General features: G+C 34.7%; 1 protein-coding gene and 1 long non-coding RNA gene across 5 annotated transcripts in view; one reads left to right on the top strand and one right to left on the bottom strand.

Annotated features, from left to right (window-relative positions):
- Nucleotides 1-9808, bottom strand: part of LOC118199488 (uncharacterized) — a 140460-nt gene extending 130652 nt beyond the window's left edge. For 2 of the 4 annotated variants that reach the window (XM_085824869.1, XM_085824871.1), the window contains exon 1: nucleotides 8162-9807. In XM_085824869.1, the coding sequence (XP_085680995.1) occupies nucleotides 8162-9791 (1630 nt within the window). In that variant the 5' untranslated portion in view covers nucleotides 9792-9807. Of the gene's footprint in view, nucleotides 1-8161 lie in introns of all 4 variants that reach the window. The other 2 variants (XM_085824870.1, XM_085824872.1) reach the window with 2 other exon arrangements.
- Nucleotides 9809-10676: 868 nt separating this feature from the next.
- Nucleotides 10677-18930, top strand: LOC146994942 (uncharacterized). The gene is made up of 4 exons (XR_015043383.1): nucleotides 10677-11016; nucleotides 12381-12458; nucleotides 12705-12770; nucleotides 18762-18930. It is a non-coding gene; the product is annotated as an uncharacterized LOC146994942 (long non-coding RNA).
- Nucleotides 18931-19256: the final 326 nt, after the last annotated feature.

Genomic DNA, 19256 nt, shown 5'->3' with positions numbered 1-19256 from the left:
TATCCTTTTGAAACCCGAAGAGGGTTGAATGCTGTTCTCTATTCTTATTTGACACAAATTCAGGTGGGATAATCTTCTCATCCCTGCATATTGTTCCAATGATAGAAATTTTATTTTCCTGTAAGAAATTGGCCAATTTATAAACTAGTATACCAACTGTGGTAATGTTTCTTCCTGAATTGTATAATGGAGTTAGGATGCGCTTTGCTTTTTCACAAGAACTGTTGACTTTCTTGTATGGCCCATCTGGCTACTGACCTGAGTAAATTTCCATGTTGAAAGTATAGAAGGTTCTAGAACCAATCACAGTAAATACAGTCAAAAGTCGTTAATTCGGACACCCATAATCCAGAATGATCTATAAGCCGAACCTCAAAGCTACAAACTTTCTGCGCATGCGTCGCGTTAACGCATGCGCACAGGCGTTTAAGAGTGCGCGTAAGACCTTTACGGCTGCGAATATGTTTGTGTGCATGCTCGTTTAATGTGTAACGGAGGTATAAGCTAAGCTAAAATTATCTAATTCAGTTAATGTTGCAGATTGCGTTGTTCCTTAATCTTCGAATTGGATCCGGCTTATAATTTTTTGCAGACTGTTAGAGCAATTTCATAAAAGTAAGCTTGAACTTTCGATTATGTCAAATAGAATTTCCGATATATATTTACTAATATGTAATTTGCATCTACAAAGCGAAAGTATGTTTTGAAATCCGAAATTATCAATTTCACGCTGCGAATTGGAAGTTGATCTGTTCGCTTCCGATAGTGAAGAAAGTGACCCAGAGGTTATTGAAAACGAAAACATTTCGATTGACAAATTAGTCGGTATTCTCAACACAGCAATTATAGGACTTGAACAGCGGAACTTCGTAACTAAACAAGAAATTATGTCTGTTTAATAGAATTAAAGAGAAAGTATTATCACATGAAACGAAGCAACTTACATTGAAAGAAATGTTTAATAAAGTAAACAAATAAATATTAAGCTTTTTCTTTTTATAAATTTTGATACCCTTTAGATCATAATTGTTCTTTATTTCATAAATTACGGTTTCATATTTTTAATTTTGTAATTTCTGCATGCCATGTTACCAGATTTAAACTGATGATCTATAATCCGAAAAAAATCGAGAATCCGGAATCGCCGAAGTCCCGACGAGTCCGGATTAACGACTTTTGACTGTATACCATATCTTACAGGTTTCTTAGGCATATACTTAAGAAAGGAGCATCGTCCTTGAAAAGGTTCTAGCTCTTCGTCCAAAGTCATGTATTCCCCTACATGATATAATTTCTGACAATTCTTAACAAAATTTTCAGGTTAGTCAGTTAAACCTGCAACATAGCAGAGCCGCTTCATATAATTTAGCTGCTCAATTAGGTAAGCAAGGCACTTTTGTTGCCTTAATTCAAGAACCTTGGGTGTACAAGGGTAAAATCCTTGGTAGGCCCATGAACGCGCACTTCTTTTCGACAGAGGGACCTGATAAAAGACCTAGAACTAGCATTTATATTTCTAAAAATATAAAGGCTGTGAAATTATCCCAATTTACATCAGAGGACTTAACTGCTATTTTAATTAAGGACATAAACAGTTCACTGAGAGGAAACATTTGTTTTTCCTCGGTTTACATGGCTTATGACTTTAACATTCCGCAAGAATTTATAGATCTTGTGAGTTTCTGTGAAATAAACAATATTCCTATGGTTATTGGTGGTGATGTTAACGCTCACCACCTGTCATGGGGCAATTCTGATACTAATCCTAGAGGAGAAAAACTCATGAAACTTATAATGAATACCAACCTCACTTGGGTAAACAGGGGAAATCGCCCCACCTTTGTTAACAGAAGAAGAGAAGAAGTCATTGACCTCACATTAACTTCTTCTGATATTTATAACCTTATTGAGAATTGGCGTGTAAGTGACAATCCCTCACTTTCTGACCATCGCCTTATACAATTTTGTATTAGAGATGAAATTCCAGCTGAATATTTCAGAAACATTAAAAACACAAATTGGGACCTTTATAAGGATTTCCTGGTTTCTAATGTCATTAACCTTCAGGTTTTAGACAATAATTGTACAGTCGAGGAGCTTGATACTCAAGCAAACAATTTGACAAATATCATTATTGAATCTTATCATGCATCATGCCCTCTCAAACGAAGGAAGTACTCTCCTAGCAAGAGAGTTTGGTGGACCAAGGAGCTTGAAAGCCTCCGCCTAGAGGTTCGGAGAGCTCACAGGAAAGCAGTCAGAAATAAATCTGAAGTTAACTGGTCTAACTTCAAAATTCTACAAAGGAAATTTAAAAGTGAAATCAGGAAAACTAAATACAACTCATGGAGATCGTTCTGCACAGATATTCTGTCCTACCATGAGACTGCCAGAGTATATAAGATTCTTAAAAGATCTCAGGAGTCTCAACTCTCATCGGTTATGTGACCTGATGGCAGTTATACTATAAACCCTTTGGATACACTTTCGACCATGTTGAATTTTCATCTGGGGGACAAAAGTGTCACCTCTGACCCCCAGGAAAATCCATTGGAACTACTTCATAATCCATTAGATCTGGATTTTGCTAAGACAATTGTGAATTTTGAAAAGGCTAAAGCGGCCCTTGATGTATTTCTTCCCTTTAAATCTCCAGGGAACGATGGCATTTACCCAATTCTGCTTCAGAAAGGCTGGGATATTTTTGGTCACATTCTCGTGGACATATTCAGGTCCAGTTTGATTTTAGGATATGTTCCTAAGGTTTGGAGAACTTCATGAGGTGTGTTTCTTCCTAAACCAGGAAAAGATACATATGAGAAACCAAACTCTTTTAGAATGATCACACTAACATCCTTCCAGCTTAAGCTGTTGGAGCGATTGATTTTCTGGCACCTCCAGTCAGATAATAATCTGAAACATACCTTTGGCTTAGACCAACATGGTTTTAGGCCTGGCTTCTCCACTGAGTCAGCCCTACACCAACTCGTGTGGAGAATAGAAAAAACAATTATAGATGGACACTTTGCCATTGGGATTCTACTGGATATTGTAGGAGCCTTTGATAACATCGGTTTCGAGAAAATACATAGGCCCTTACTGGAAGTCATATTCACCCTATGATAACTAGATGGGTCATCTTCATGATTAAAAACAGGAATATCTGTGTTAGTCTCGCTGACTATGAAGTAAAGAGAGATATTACTAAAGGGTGCCCACAGGGTGGTATTCTTTCTCCGTTCCTGTGGAACCTGGTATTCGACTCACTCTTAGTACTTCTACGGGAGGAACCTGGCATGTCACAGGCTTATGCAGATGACCTTATTGTGTTATTACAGGGTTTCGATATCGGAACCCTACATAATCAAGCTCAGCAGATCTTAAATAAAGTTTCACACTGGGGTGATACAAATGGCCTTTCTTTCTCTGCTGAAAAATCTGAGGTCATAGTTTTCACGTGGAGAAGGAAATGGAAACTGGCAGATTTATATCTGGGTTACCAGATTATTAGGCATAAGGAATGCGTTAAATACCTAGGATGTTACCTGGATAGTAAACTTACATGGATCACCCATATAAAAGAAAAGGCACAAACGGCCACAAATGTTCTAGTACTTTGTAGGCGAAATGTTGGTAAACAATGGGGCCTTAACCCAAAATCTACTCTATGGATTTATACTGCCATAGTCCGGCCAATGCTTTCTTATGGATGCGTGGTCTGGATTAATGTTATTAACAAAAGCACGTATTTAAACATTTTACAAAAGGTGCAAAGACTTGCTTGCCTAAGCATTAGTGGGGCTTTAAATAGTACCCCTACTGCTGCATTAGAATTTTTACTGCAAATTCCATTATTCTTGAGCGGAGAAGCAATTAAAGCCATGTATAGATTGAATAAAAATGGCACATGGTGCCAAAGGACAGGTTTTGGTCATAAAAGCCACCTGAAAAGCCACATTGACATATGTCTGGACTTGGGCAATGAGATCCCTATAATCTATATGCCCATAGATGCAATTACTAAAACAATAGTTCCAGATAAACTATTCTCAACTCATATACCAAAAAGGAATGAGATAGAATCTCTAATTGACCTAATTCCAACAGGATCAATTGAATGTTACACAGATGGATCAAAATCCAACTTCACTGGAGCTGGAGCTATTATAAGGACCAAGGGATCTGAAGATTTCATTAGATTTCATCTATACCTTGGTAAATTAACAACTGTTTTCCAAGCCGAGGTTCTGGCGATCAATATGGTCGCCAGGGAGCTCTTAGCTAAAAATACAGTTGATAAGTATATATATATATATATTCTCTCTGACAGCCAATCAGCCATCCTTGCCCTGGCTAATCGTGTCAAGTTACAAAACTGTGTTTTGAACTGTACTCAAGATTTCAATTCTCTGGCTCAGGCCCATAATAGCATTAGTTTAGTCTGGGTCCCAGGTCATTGTGATTTTGCTGGAAATGAACTAGCTGATAAAGTAGCTAAAGATGCTTCGCAACTACCCATATCTGGCCCAGAACCATTTTACCCAGTTTCATATCAAATGGTTAAGAAAGAAGTAAGAAGCTGGATAAAGAACAAACATGATGATATATGGTCTAAACTACCAGACTGTGCTCATTCTAAATTGGTGCTCAGTACACTTAACTTTTCAGGTAAACTCATACACCTCAGTAGAACTAACTTATGCCAGGTAATTCAAATTGTTACTGGACATGCTTATCTAGCTAAGCATCTCCACAAATGTGGTCTTGTCGAATCTCTTCTCTGCCCAGCTTGTGGAGAAGAAGAGACCTTTTCACTTTCTGGGACGATGTCCGGTGTTCTCTGTCCCTAGAAACAAATTCCTTGGGTTTCCCTATGTTACCTTTGATCAAGCCCTTTTATACAAAGGGCTCTCTGGCATAATAGGGTTTCTGATGTATACTAAACACCTACAGGTAAGGTGAATATGAAACCACAAGAAACAAGCATTGAGATGCCCTATGAGTTCTTTTTTTTTTTTTTTTTTTTTTTTGAAAAGAAACTATGCAGGGATTTCCCTCTCATAGCTGTGTTTTGGAATATAATTTGAAAACAGATATCAAATCTTTATACACTACCTGGCCATTTGGCTTGAGAATGCACCTCTGCCCTCCTCATTTATTTATTTGTTTATTTGACTCTCCATCGCACTCTTGTTTGGTCAAGAATTTGCGTTTGGTGGTTTGGGAGGGATTGAATCGGTTTTCCATCCAATAGGGAAGTTTTCACGATCCAGCCGACACCTTGAACTTAGAGATGGGATCTTTTGCTGATACTATAGATTTGGTGTCAGTTTGAGATCTTATCTATTTATTACTTACCTTTTACGGGAGTTACCATTTAAATCCCTTGATTTAAATGATCAAATGGTGGAAGAGTAATGGGCAATTTTGCCTAAACTCCTTTCCTTCTTTTCATAAGAAGTAAGCGCCCCTATTGTTATGTTATGACAAAATTTTCAAACGAATCTCTTATTGGAGCTAATTTATCACTCTTTCTTCTGACGTCCCGTGTTCCGACATCATCAAATCATAAGGCACGAATGAAAAGAAAACGCTTATAGTTCATTGTTTTACAAAAAATATTCAATCCTGTTCCATCAGTCACCCATAATTCTCTAACATTTACATGGGAGGATAGATAATGGGAATGGGATTTACATAAGTCCTAAAAAAGCAAGAAACACTTCTTTCTCCATAGGTTTTGCATCTCTTTATAATTTCCCGAAATATTTTTTACATTAATCATTTATTTGTTTGCATTAAATTTAAATTAACTTAAAGAGTGTTTGTTAAATTCATATATATATATATATATAATTTATCAAGCAAAGCAGTAATAACAATTTTTGAAAAACCAATTTTGGTCAAGAAAACATCTTGCGCATATATATATATATATATCATTATATATAATTTAATATATTTTCAATTACATAAAAATTTATTTTACTGAACAGTTGTTGTACTAGTGTATGTATTAATAAAAATTTTAAGCAATGTTACTTAAAATTTTATTATATGCAACTTCTACAAATGGGACCCTAATATGAATTTTACATAAAAGCATTGTAGAATTGGGTGCCCCTTCGATTAGCAACAATTTTTTTAAATTTTGGCGATGAAACTTCACTTCTGTTTACCATGATAGTTTTAACTTTGTTTTAGCTTTCTGACTTTTTTTTAAATGAAAATAGATTGATGTGTACATGGACAAATTTAAGGCAGTGTGCAATGCCTAGTTTGTGCAATTCTAGATGTTTTTTTAAGTGAAAACAGATCGATGTGTACATGGACACAGTTTGTGCAATTCTTTGACTTCCTATTTTGGTTTTGTGTATGGGCCATCTTGATATTGTGCCTTCCAAGCGCCGAACTTGGCGTCAAAAAAGAATCGCCAAGAAACAAGGGGCACTTAATTGTAAACTTTTACCAAAAAGCATTTTGTTTTAAATATTTCTACATAACTGCATTATCATTCCTTCACAGTGGTATCCTTTCCTTTACACAGCCCATATGTACTTATCATAACCAATTCAATCTTAGAATCCATCAACTCTTCACAAATTGTTTCCAGATACTCTACAACCTAGATACAACAGAGCAGACATGCCATGTATGAAAATAAATTTTTTGACACAAGACAAACTTACAATTTTGCTATACCACCTCCTCTTGCTACTCTGCAACTTTAAAAATGGGCAAGAAATTAAAACTATTAATGCATAAAGAGCTACTAAAGATTACAATTACATAAACAACAAAGATTTTAACTATTCTTGTATTTGACTGACTTTAAACTCACAGCATATTCAGTCAAGTACATTAATACAAAAAGTTGTTATGCCACCCAATTGGCATAGTGGTTAGTGATGCTTAACTGCCATACTGTAGGTTCTGGGTTAAAATCTTGGAGAAGGCATGAATGCCTGTAAATGCTGCATGGGAGCATTTAAAATATGCAGTATGACAAAAGTTCTCTCGAGAAGTGAATGGTAGGGGAAGGGAGATGAGAGACCCTCAGACTTATCCTGCGGGGTATTCTCCATTAAAATTAAAGGCAGAACTGGGCAAATCGTACTGCCACCTGTTAGGTGCTCAAGGCTTCTTCCAACAACAGGCACAATTTTGTATTCCTTGCCCCAATGAATTTTGTGAGCTTGTTCCAATGTTACTGTCAGACAAATGATGTACCGTATATACCCGCGTATAAGTCGAGAAATTTTGGACAAAAAAAAAAAAGACTTCAAAGTGGGGAGTCGACTTATACGCGGAGCCATAAAAAATTAAAAGAATCGGAAGTTCAAAACTTCTTTATATAATGCAGTTTTCTTCCCGCACTCAAATTGGACGACTTATCAAATAAGTCACTTCTTGAAGTAATTTCATGACTTAAATTATGTGACGAACTAATCAGAGTTTCATACTTTAACCAGAGTAAGTTTGGATTAAACCAAAGAATTTTCGGCCCCCTAACAATAAAAAGCCCGATATTACATTAACTGCTCAGTGGGTTAAAGATGCTTGGAACGAAATACCCTCTGAAATGATTATAAAACCATTTAAAAAATTTTGTATTAGCAACGAATTTCATGGCACGGAAGATGATGCTTTTTTTGAAAGTGAAAATGACGACGAAGGCTCTAGTAGTGATCGTAACAATACAGAGTTCGAGACTGAAAATATGTACGATGACGAGCCAATGACGACAGAAGAGTTCTATGAAATGTTTCGCGAATCTGACCATGAATCAGATGAAGGATTTTGATTTTGTTTATTTACCAAGGTATTTTTTATCGTATATTTACTTTATTTTCTCAGATGATTTTGAATAAATGTAGTTCTCAAAAAAAATTTTTCGAATTTTCTCGATCGATTTCGGAAGTGGGGGTTCGACTTATACGCGGGTTTCTTATTTTTGACGAATTTTTTATGTCGAAGTGGGGGGGGGTCAACTTATACGCGGTATTGACTTATACGCGAGTATATAAGGTAAATCACAACAACAAATGTTATTATTGATAATGCAAACAAGTGATTATTCTGAATGCAAAATACACATACTACTGATAGACTCTGAATATATCTACAAAAGGTTATTTAAAAAACAACTTTTTTAACATACCTTTCAAAGAATTTTGCACTTCACATTTTCTCTCGTATTTTGAGAACCTCCCTTTAGCATCACGACATACATTATCAGCTCTACTGGAGTTAATTTCAGCTCCAAATACTTCTCTGCCTTCTGAAACACTTTCACCAATTTTTCTAGAGCTATGCAAATTTTTATTTCCATCAAAATTACAATATGCTTTATAAGAATCACCATGATCTGCTGTATCAATAGCATGAAACATACCAAGTAATACATTAAATGCTGAAGCAAATGTATCTAATGCACCTGCAGATACAGAAAAGCTTTCATCTTCATTGAAATGTAAATTCTTATGTATATAGTCACCTATATCAGATGGGCATTCTCTTGAATTTATAATAACGGGTGCATGAGAAGACTGTTTCGATGGAGAAGCGTCACTTTTCATAATTTTATTATCTGGTGCTACAGATTTATTTCCTCCTATTCCACTCATAGATAAAGTTAAACCTGTACCAGAATTTGTCTCTTCTGATTCCAAATTAGATTGTTCACATACAGCAGAAATTTTTCGTTCTGTCACTATCTCCGAAACCACATCTAATGATTCTGCAACATCAAATTTACTAGAATTATTTGTTTCTAACAATTCAGTCCTACTTACAGAAATACACTTGATATTAGAAACTTTCTCTTTCTCATTCTCTGTTTCACTTTTACTACATCTACTTTCTAAACCACTGTTTACTGAATTACTAACTTTAATTACTTCACTCAAATTTTCAGACTGTTGTGAGGACAACTGAACTTCATCTGATTTTCCATTTTCTAATTTTTTCTTGAAAGATGTTGAATATGAAGTTTCTTTTTCTTGAACATTATTAATTTTCGTATTTGGATGCTCAGTTTGATTTTTAGCAGCTTCAGTAGACTGAACAAAAGAACTATCTTCTTCACTTTCGTCATCTTCTTCAACAATATAGCAATCATCATCATCAGAATCGTCTGCCTTACTGAAAGCCTCTAGTATAGACTCTACTTCTTTATCGACTTCCGCTGACAGAATCATATCAGATTTCTGAGGACTTGACAAAGGCGAATCGGCAATAGCGAAGTCTTCTAAAATAGAATCAATTTCATCTTCTTGATCAGAAAACTTAATAACATTGGATTCTTTTACTTCTTCTTTTGCGAACTCGGCAATAATTTCGTCCATTTCGATGTCATCTCCATCTGACAGAGTTTTCTGAGTCTCTTTTACAGATGCAGAATTACTTACCTCCAGCGTATCATTAGCGTCATCATCCTCAATTATGTACAATTCATCTGATAGACCTCCATCTGATTTGTCGTCTTTATCTGAAGCATTCATATCGTTGTCACTATTACAATCATCACTTTCTTCGATTTCACTAACAATTACAAAATCCTCTTCATTACGATTTCCCACTTTTAAAAAATCAACATCAGAACAATCCTCAACCTCTTCAGATACCAATTCATAAATACTACTTTTTGAAGAAGCGCGTGATAAGGATTCAAAAGACGCTTTTTTTGCAACACTAAGTTTCAAATCATTAGTAATATCGTCGCAGAGAAGAGGCCCAGTTTCATTGAATATATGCCGTTCCGCAACGCCGCCATTAACAACAAAATCCATTTTTATAACAATGTTGCCACAACTCAGAACGAAAATATTTCAGAGTTACCTTGATTTTGCATAACAAACCTCTCCTGGACGCCTATTCTATGGTCACTGGATCTGTCTACAACTTAAGCGAACAATATTGACTAAAAAAAAACGGTATAGACAGCTGTCACAACTTATCGGAGAAAGCCATTCTGCGGTCCTCAGTTGGTGGGCGGGTGGGTCCATTTGACTTTACTGAAAGGGGACAAGGCTTCAAGGAGCTTTAGACCAATCGCAGTACAGACGAGTGACGAAATTTATAGCGCGCGCTGGCTGAAGTTCTAGGAATATTCTCCCATTATTTCACTAACTCACACGCTGTATTTGTAATTCGAAAAAAATTGCACAAAACAGTATTATGACCAACATGCAGCAGAATATGCTGCTGTCTTATGTGAAGGAAAATCCCGTTTTTTAAGGTGGTCTACTACAGCAGCATTACAATACTAAAAATTTGTTTACACGCAGAATCGCTAATTAAGAAACTATATTGCGTGAAATTTGGCAGAAATATAAAGCAATAGGTCAGTTTTGGAATCAAAATGTTAGAATCAGGTTTGGAATGAAATTTACTTAAATATTATATTTTAAAAAAATTAGTTTGAAATACGTAATTTTAATGTTTAGTTTGGAAAGCCATCAATAGATGGCGCTACGAGTTAAAATTTAACATTGTAATCTTATTTCTGCAAAAATTCACGAAGTAATTGATTTTGATATCAGTTATAAATCATATTTTTTCTAAATAATATTTAGAAGCGTTTCATATATTCCTTTATACACAGTTTTCACTAAACATTGTCAGCTGTCAGCAGAATGACGTTTACGGCAGAATGACGTTTTGTTTACATTTATTTGTACTGTGGTCAGTTTGCAAAAAATATGCGAAAATATCAAGGACGACCGAAAAAACATCCTGGTTTTAATAAAAGATCCAGAATTCAGCGTAAACGTCGAGCTCAAGAAAAAAATATGAAATTAAATTCCCGAGATGTGGAAGATTCCGAACAAGCGGATGTTTTCGAAAGGTGAGAAATAATTTATTCTTTATATCGACTACCTCGTGTTTATGATTTCGTAGTAAGTTAATTCCGAAGTAAAATATGCGTATTTTTTTTTATTGAAGGTCAGAAATTATTGATACAACTGCATCTGTGTCAAAGGAGAATCATTGCCCGGATGATTTTTTTACAAAGTTTTTTTTTTTTTTTTTTTTTTTTTTTTTTTTGTATGTGTGTGTATGAGGGGATGCTAATAATTGTTCAATTCTGTTATAACAATTTATTCCTCCATTCACACTAAATTGTTGGGAAATATTGAAAGGGTAAATTCCAATTCACAAGGAATTGCTGAAATAATTGAATCTTTTCAAAAGTATGAGCATGTTCTTGCAATCTAAATTGAATTCACCATCATTACATGTATTATTGGAAATTTTATAGTCATATGTTTGCTACGAAATGCTTTGTCAGTTACCTATGGTATATTTTTACAGGTGTATGCACATTTATTCATGTGCTCGCTGTTCAACTTGCTTTTTTTTATTATGTCATTTACTTATATGTTAAAACTTTCTTTTAGCGTTGGAACATTTTATGATCATTTAGTAAAATTTATATATAAATATATATTATTGCTTGTTTATTTATGGTTCTGTGTATTTGTCATGTATGCATGTTGTGAAGTGTAGTTTTTGAAAAATATGTCACAAATGGTAAATTCCACCAAAAGCTGAATTGAATTGATATTGGGATGCAGGTAATTAGAAAATATCTGCCGTGTATTTTGAGCGTAAACCAAACTAGTGCCAAGAATGGGACCAATACGCTCAGGCTTGCTTAGCCTTTTTGCCATTGTCCAAATTGAATTATCTCCAGTATAAAGGGAGTGAATGCTTTCTCTGTATAACAATAAAATATCTGTCTGATCAAAAATCTACCAATAAGAAACTTTTCATATGTTATGTGACAGACTTTCTGCAAACAGAAGTCCTCAGCTCTGTTCTTGTACATGTTTTTTAATTGTGGTTCAGATGTGTACTTCTCAAAGGAATTCTTCTCATAGGAAGATTATCTGAACATTTAAAAACTATATTCTGCTTTTAGGGGCCTAATATTTTAGGCCCCTAAAATTAATATTGAAATTTCTAAAATGTTGAAAAATATGTCATCTGGATTCTGTGCAAAAAAATATAATCCCTTTTTCATTTCTGCATTTGCAATTCCTGCATTTTCTTTATTCCTACATTTTTTAATTGGAAGGAATTTCATTCGCAGAGCCCTCTAATTTATTCTTACAAATCATGTAGTAATGTACCATTTTAGATAGATATAAATAACACATTTTGTAATTTTTCTAAACTATACAGCATGATATAATAGCTACACAGGGTATGGCGAAACAGTATACAGCAATATCTGTCGCACTGTCTGAGATGGGTGGTAGTCATACATAGCTTAATGCTTAAATTTGTTATGTGTTATTTATTTATTCATGTTTTTTTATTATTATTATTATTATTATTATTATGTTATAGCAGTTTATTTCTTTCATTCTTAGGTCCGGAAGTGAAAAATTTGACTTTTCTACGCCAGAAGTTACAGCTAATGTTCCTAAGACAAACCAGGCTTTCCTGAGGTAAGTTGGTATATTTCTAAAATAGATATTAGCTGTGCATGATATTGAAACTCTTACAGCGACTTCATTATGGTTAACTAATTATGTATTAATTTAGAAGTCAAGCAACCAAAATCAGCGTTATATTTTCAAATAGTGAATATTTCAAAATATGATGCTGATTTTTGTTGGTTGACTCTCAAATTAATACTTGGTCGGTGTGTTATTGTATCTTAATTAAACTAATTATGGTTCTTTTCTTCTCAGTTCTGATCTGGACATTTCAGTTATTGACTCTGACGTAGAAGGTAGAAATACAAGCTCTCTTTTGGGGTAAATATGTATTTCTCTATGCCAAAATTAAAATGTCATCATTTATGTTTTTCTTTTATGGTGTTACATTATGTTGTTTACATACTGATAGCTATTAAAACTGTTAAATATAATATTGTAGCTATCAAAAAGAGGGGGATGAATTTGATTTGTACCAAATTTGGGCGTTTTGCATGAAAGAACTTGAAAATAAAAGATTTTTTTAAAAATATATTCATTGAAATCAGTGAAATTTTTAGACGGGACACTGCCTTAGGATGAAATATTTTGGGGTTTGATGAAATATTTTGGGCCAAATGAAAATATTTTGGGGTTTGATTCTTTTGATGGGAGCCTCATCAATAAGCCTACTATCTTTTTTAAATATTGCTTCTTTTTCATTGTTTTCATGATGTTTTATGTTCCCTTCATGAAAGAGATTTTTAATAATTTAAATTTTGTTAATAAAATATAACAGAATGAAATCTGTGATTATGTGGCTATTATTTTTTCCATATATATTTATTTGAGGAAAACCAAAAATTTTATTATTTTACAGAATTTTTAAGAAAAATATAAGGATAAAATTTTTTAAATAATTCTGATTACTACCTTTGCTTTCCTCTCGTAATGTGCCTCAAATTAGAGCAATTAGACAACAAATTTAAGTCGTGATCTTTTTTTTCCAAGTTTTTTTTTAGGCTTAGGAGTATAAATTGCTTATCCCCACAAGACAGTGCATCTTCTTAGTATGCCATCCTAAGGCTCCGTTCACATGATGGTATAAATGTCATAGACGCATAATCATAAGGCACAAAATGTGGGAGTTCCATTCACACCTGCGAGAGAGGGTCTAAGCCATAGCCAATTAGAGAAGCTAAATTTGTGCATGCATGTATGTGTCTACAGCTTTCTCTCTCAATAGGCTTTATGTATATGCTCTGATTGGTTGACTGTTATATCAAGTCGGCACAAAGTTGAAAACTTCAAGCTTAATGCCCAAACTAGTTTTTGTGACATAGCAAGGTCTGACTACGAAGCGTTGTTAGTTGGGAATTATGACATTTATACAACGGCTTGAATAGAGCTTTAGAAAGCCATTTGGTAACTGAGTTATCCACCATGAAAGAGTTATTCTTGCCCCTCTGAATTCAGTGTTTACTGGAACACGAACATTTTATACTCAGGTGTAGAGGCCCTTCATGTGAAACCTCCGGCACACAAAGTACTGACTAATATTGCACGAGCAAATGACACTGCGAGCATGGAAGCACCAGTTGTGAAGATGACTCATCTTCTTGTAGTAATATACTGGTAATCCAGTGTATTATTATTGTTAATTTATTTGCTATCTGTTGCCTAAATTTTTCTAAACCTAATTGCGAATGGGCTGCCTGCATGGGCGTTTTCATGGTTTTCCCCGTGTATAATGTGTATATGAGCCATTTCCCTTAGAAAGTCCTCCATGAAAGCATCCCTCCTCTTAGGAAGATCAAGTGCTTTGCTGTCATCAAATAAGCCAAATTTAAACCTAATTTGTAATATTTATATATATTAATTATATATATGTATATATATTGTGTGTATATATATATATATATATATATACATATATATATATATATACATACATACATATATATATATATATATATATATATGTCATAATAAAAACACAAGGAAAAGACGGAACACTGTAGATGCGTGATGAGACCCATATTGAAGAACATTTTGATTGCGCAGTATGCTAGTAATGCTAACTTGGTAATATCTAAAGAACTTGGCAGTCGAAGCAGTTTTAATTCCATTTTTATTTCCAATTGATATTTGTGGCCACAATCACTTGGCACTAGTCGTGCCTTTCCACACAAGATTTACATTTTTATATATTGTTAAGATAGAAAGCAAGCCAGCGAAATTACATCTTAGCAGAGCAGAGGGCAAAAGCTGAAGTGCGTAGTTATGAAAGATGGAAGTACGTGAAGAGAAAAGTTTTGGTTTACAATTCGGTGATTGGTTGTTAAGAGGCATCTGGTATTAACGGTTACGTAAGATCGCATGATTAATTTGAATGACGCAATGCAGATACGTTATTACGATTTTAGAATAGAGAGGAAGAATTAATGTTTATAGTTATATTATAATTCTGATTCATATATTTTTATCTTACATATATATATATATATATATATATTTTAGCTTGGAGTCTGAGCCTCTTCAGGAGAACCTTAATGATGAATTTCTGTGTCCTGATTTACCTTTAATTATCGAAAGGGAAGATCGACGAAAGGCAAATCCATTACCATCTGGCAGAACAATTTGCAATATGTCTTTTGTAATAGTGCAGGCTAGGACATTAGAGCGTATCATATATAATGATAACGTTTCAACTAAAGCATTAAAGTATGGCTTGGCTAACGAAGCAGTAGCCTTAAATCAATACAAGGAAAAGCATATGGGAAAAAACATCAGACGTTGTGGCCTTTTTATTGATCCTAAATATCCCTTTCTTTGTACTTCGCCAGATGGATTGATAGACGAAGATGGATTACTTGAAATAAAATGTCCTTATACAGCCAGATTCTCAGCAGACTTGTCAGACTTTTTCAGCAAGCCTAATTCTGTTGGTCTTCGGATGGATGCTGATAATAATCTTTATTTACCGAAAAGCCACAAATATTATTTTCAAATTCAAGGGCAGTTATCCATAACAGAGAGGAATTGGTGTGATTTATATATATGGTGCAGAGAAGATGCAATCACATTAAGAATACCCGAAGACAAAACTTTCTGGATCAGTTTAGTTCCAAAACTCGAAAAATTTTACGTGAATTGTATTCTTCCTGAGCTTGTTGATCCAAGAGCACCAAGAAAAATGTCTCTTAGAGAACCGAAGTATATTGTTGATGCTAGAGCACAGAATGAGAAACAAAAACAGGCCACTGCTTCTGTAAAACAAACACAAGAAAAAAGAGAAATTGAAATTTCAGAAGCAGATAAAATTATTTCATCTCCTAGAAAGAATGCAGGAGAGAAAAGAATCAGGAAACCAAAAATTATTTTTGATTTGTAATCAGTAACAAGCCAAGCCAGCACACCGTAACATTTTCTATGTCTGAATAAAAACTATGCCTGCAACAAAGCATTATGATTAAATCCATACCTAATTAGAATATTACCATTTCTCTAAAAAAATATGTTCAAAAAGTCTCTGCTTTCAGTAATAGATACGTCTGATCAATTCTGCCATAATTCTGTAATCAATACTTGAAGCTAGAATCTCCTGTGCTGCACTACCATTGCATCTCTTTTCTGAATGTTTCATCATCCACTTCTCATTTAGTTCACGGAGCAGGGAAGCCTAAAACTTACTTACTTACCCAGCCTGACATGTACACTGACAACGATGCAACCCAGGAGAATCAAGATAGATTCTGCTACACCAAACAAGTGGCTTGCATTAATCCTATCACAATTCAGGACTCCTGATTCAGCTGGAAGGACATCAATACAATGATATTTGAGAAGAAGATATACAAAATTGAGTATCGTGGAAAGATGATTGCTTATATCTTGAACGTGGATGATCCACTTGTCTACAAAACTCATAACCATGCTAAAAAATAAGGACATCAAATTTCAGTGCATCCTGCTCTCACAAGAGAGAAAGGTGATCATTAGAAGCCTTCCCAGCTCCACATGTTAATGCTGCCTCATGTTGCATAATATAATAATACACACACTGGCCAATCAATAAGAAACCTTTCAGATTTTCATCTGAATGCATGCTAGGGATGAAATATCCAAATTTTTTCTATGATGTGGATTATACTTGGTTAAAATGCCAGTATAAGTAAGGTGTAAGAGTGCTTTTCATGATGAATGAAGTAAAATGGGGAAAAAAAGGCGGCAGATCGTTCACCATTTGAAAAAGGGGCTTATTGTTGGTGCACATTTAGTGGGGGCATCGATTTCGAATCCTTCTCTAAAAAATGTAACTGCAGTTCGAGCATAGTTTTCAAAGACAGTGATCGGCGGTATCTCCGATGAATTGTACGGCAGAACACGGATTCAACTATCACAAATCGTCAACCAAGGCTCTTCCCAACAAATTTCAGCTAGAACTATGCGCAGCGAATTGCAGAGCGATAGGAATGCATAGTTTTGGTGCCTGTAAGAAAATCGCTCAGTTCTGCCGACATGCAAGACTTCATTTTCAGTGGTGTCGAGAAAAGACACTGGACATCTGAGGATTGGAAACGGGTAATGTGGTGGGATATTACATTATGTATTACATATTAAACATAAGTTATGGGTTACCTCATAACTACAGAAGCTTCCTGTTTGCTGCCGGAAAAGGTTGAAGTAATCTGCAATGTAAATTACCGACAATACATAGCTTTGTTCATTTATGGGCATGATAAAATTTTATCGATGCTTTTTGAAAAATGCTGCAGAAACTCAAGGAGTCATACACGAAATGTTAAAGGGCGATAAAAAAAGATCATTGTAAAGTTCCATGCACAGATGAAGGTGTTTAGTGTATTTAATTATGGCAAAGCACACTAGGGCTATCTGCCTAACAGAAGGGATGCCTTCGTGGAGGACTTTCTAAGGGAAACTGGCTCATATACACGTTACACATGGGGAAAACCACGAAAACGCCCATGCAGCCAGTCCGTTCGCGGGATTCGAACCTCGGACCGAACTACCAGTGTTCAGCGATTTTACCGCTCGGCCGCTGGTAGGCCTGCACAGATGAAGGAATTCACCAGTTTGAGAAGTGCAAATCTGATTTAGTCAATGGTGCCCTTTTGTGTTTCCCAATGGATTACTCTTTGTGTGCAGATGCATCAGACTTTCCTATAGGATCAGTATTGCAGCAATTGGAAGAACAAGACTGAAAACCTATTGTGTTCTACTCTAAAACATTAAATAATGCACAGAAGGTTTATAGTACCTATGACAGAGAAGTCTTAGGAATATATCTTTCTGTCAAGCATTTTAAACATGTATCGGAAGGACGCAAATTCATCATACTTACTGATCACAATTCACTGTTGGATTTAAGGACTAATGTTTTGTATATTTTGCTATACTTCATCATTCCTCTGACATCATCTTCTAAATATTAGTAAATATATATCTGCATTAGTGATAATCAGCTGTGAGCACATAGTGCACCATCTTCAACTCATTTGGGTATAAACTATGCTAGTGATTATAATGTCCTTGCTTTTTCCCATATGCCATATGTTGCATGAAATTTTGTTATATGAATCTAGCTTCCTGTGAGGAATTTCTGTGATCTTTCTAGTATGTATGGTCAAGAATTAGGCTTGTGATATACTGTCATGATTTTGCCCACATGTTCCCTGAATATACTACCATTTCCTTAGGAAGACTTCCAAGAAGAATACTGTTGTGAGTTCTAAGCCTAACTATGGTTTGGAACTGTTTAAAATGAATTATTGGGATTCTGCACATGTAATGTGGATGCAATTCTATTTCCATTTAGAAGATTTTCTGCAAAGGCAATGCTTTAGCTGTGAGATAATTCTGTTTTCGAAATAAAACTGATATTTATTTAGATTTGTGGTATTTATAAGGCAGTTTATCAATAGCAGGTAGCATCTTGCCTCTTTGCTTTGATCAGGGCCTGTGCAACCAGTGGTAGTCAAAATTTTTAGAATTCAGAGAATAGTGCATAGCAAAATTTTATAATTTAGCAGAGGGCACTGAGCAGCAGAATTTAGAGGCAAAAAAATGTTCAGAACTTACGAAGACATCAGCCAGCAGAATTTAGGATATGCAGAGATTGCACTGAGTGGCAATAGTGTCATATGTTACATTTGCTATCTGCATTATTAATTTGTGAAACAATTTCAGCTGTTTGAAAATGCATTTTTCTGTTAGAAATTTGTATTTCTTGCAATTTCTTTTTTTTTTGGGGGGGTCGAGAATATGGTGTTAAAAATATTTTATCATTTTCTTTTTTCTCTTTTTTTTCAGGTGAAAATTTTGTGCATGATTTGGCTTTCATTGAGACGTCTATGGGTCAGGAGTTACTAAGGAAGAGAAACTTACATGCAGGTTGAAGCATGCAGTGTCAAATGTATAAGGAATATAAAAGATGCTGTATATTAGTATAAGTTTGAATATCCATAATAAAAAAATTTCTTGAAAATTGTGTTTTTTCTGCGAGTTATTAAAATTGGAAATAATTAATTACAATAGTTATGAAAATTTTCGAAAATAAAAATACAAGTAGTATTTAAAAAGTACTGCAAAACTCATTTTTAAGTAGAAAAATTATTCTCAGATGAAATTCTTTCGATTATGCAAAAGGACTTTTTTAGTATTTGAAAGGTTCATTTGAACCCAACAACTGAAACTAACGTCTCCCCAGTTTATTGATACCAACCATTTTGTTGGTATCAATGAACCCACTACTTTCTAAAAGCATTTCTGTCAATTACTAAGGGCTAATGAACAGGTGTTGAATTC

Source organism: Stegodyphus dumicola, chromosome 10 (genome assembly GCF_044657685.1).
Source record: "Stegodyphus dumicola isolate Sdum_Otavi_A_Nest chromosome 10, ASM4465768v1".
Classification (NCBI taxonomy): domain Eukaryota; kingdom Metazoa; phylum Arthropoda; class Arachnida; order Araneae; family Eresidae; genus Stegodyphus; species Stegodyphus dumicola.
This window is presented reverse-complemented; position numbering and strand designations above follow the sequence as displayed.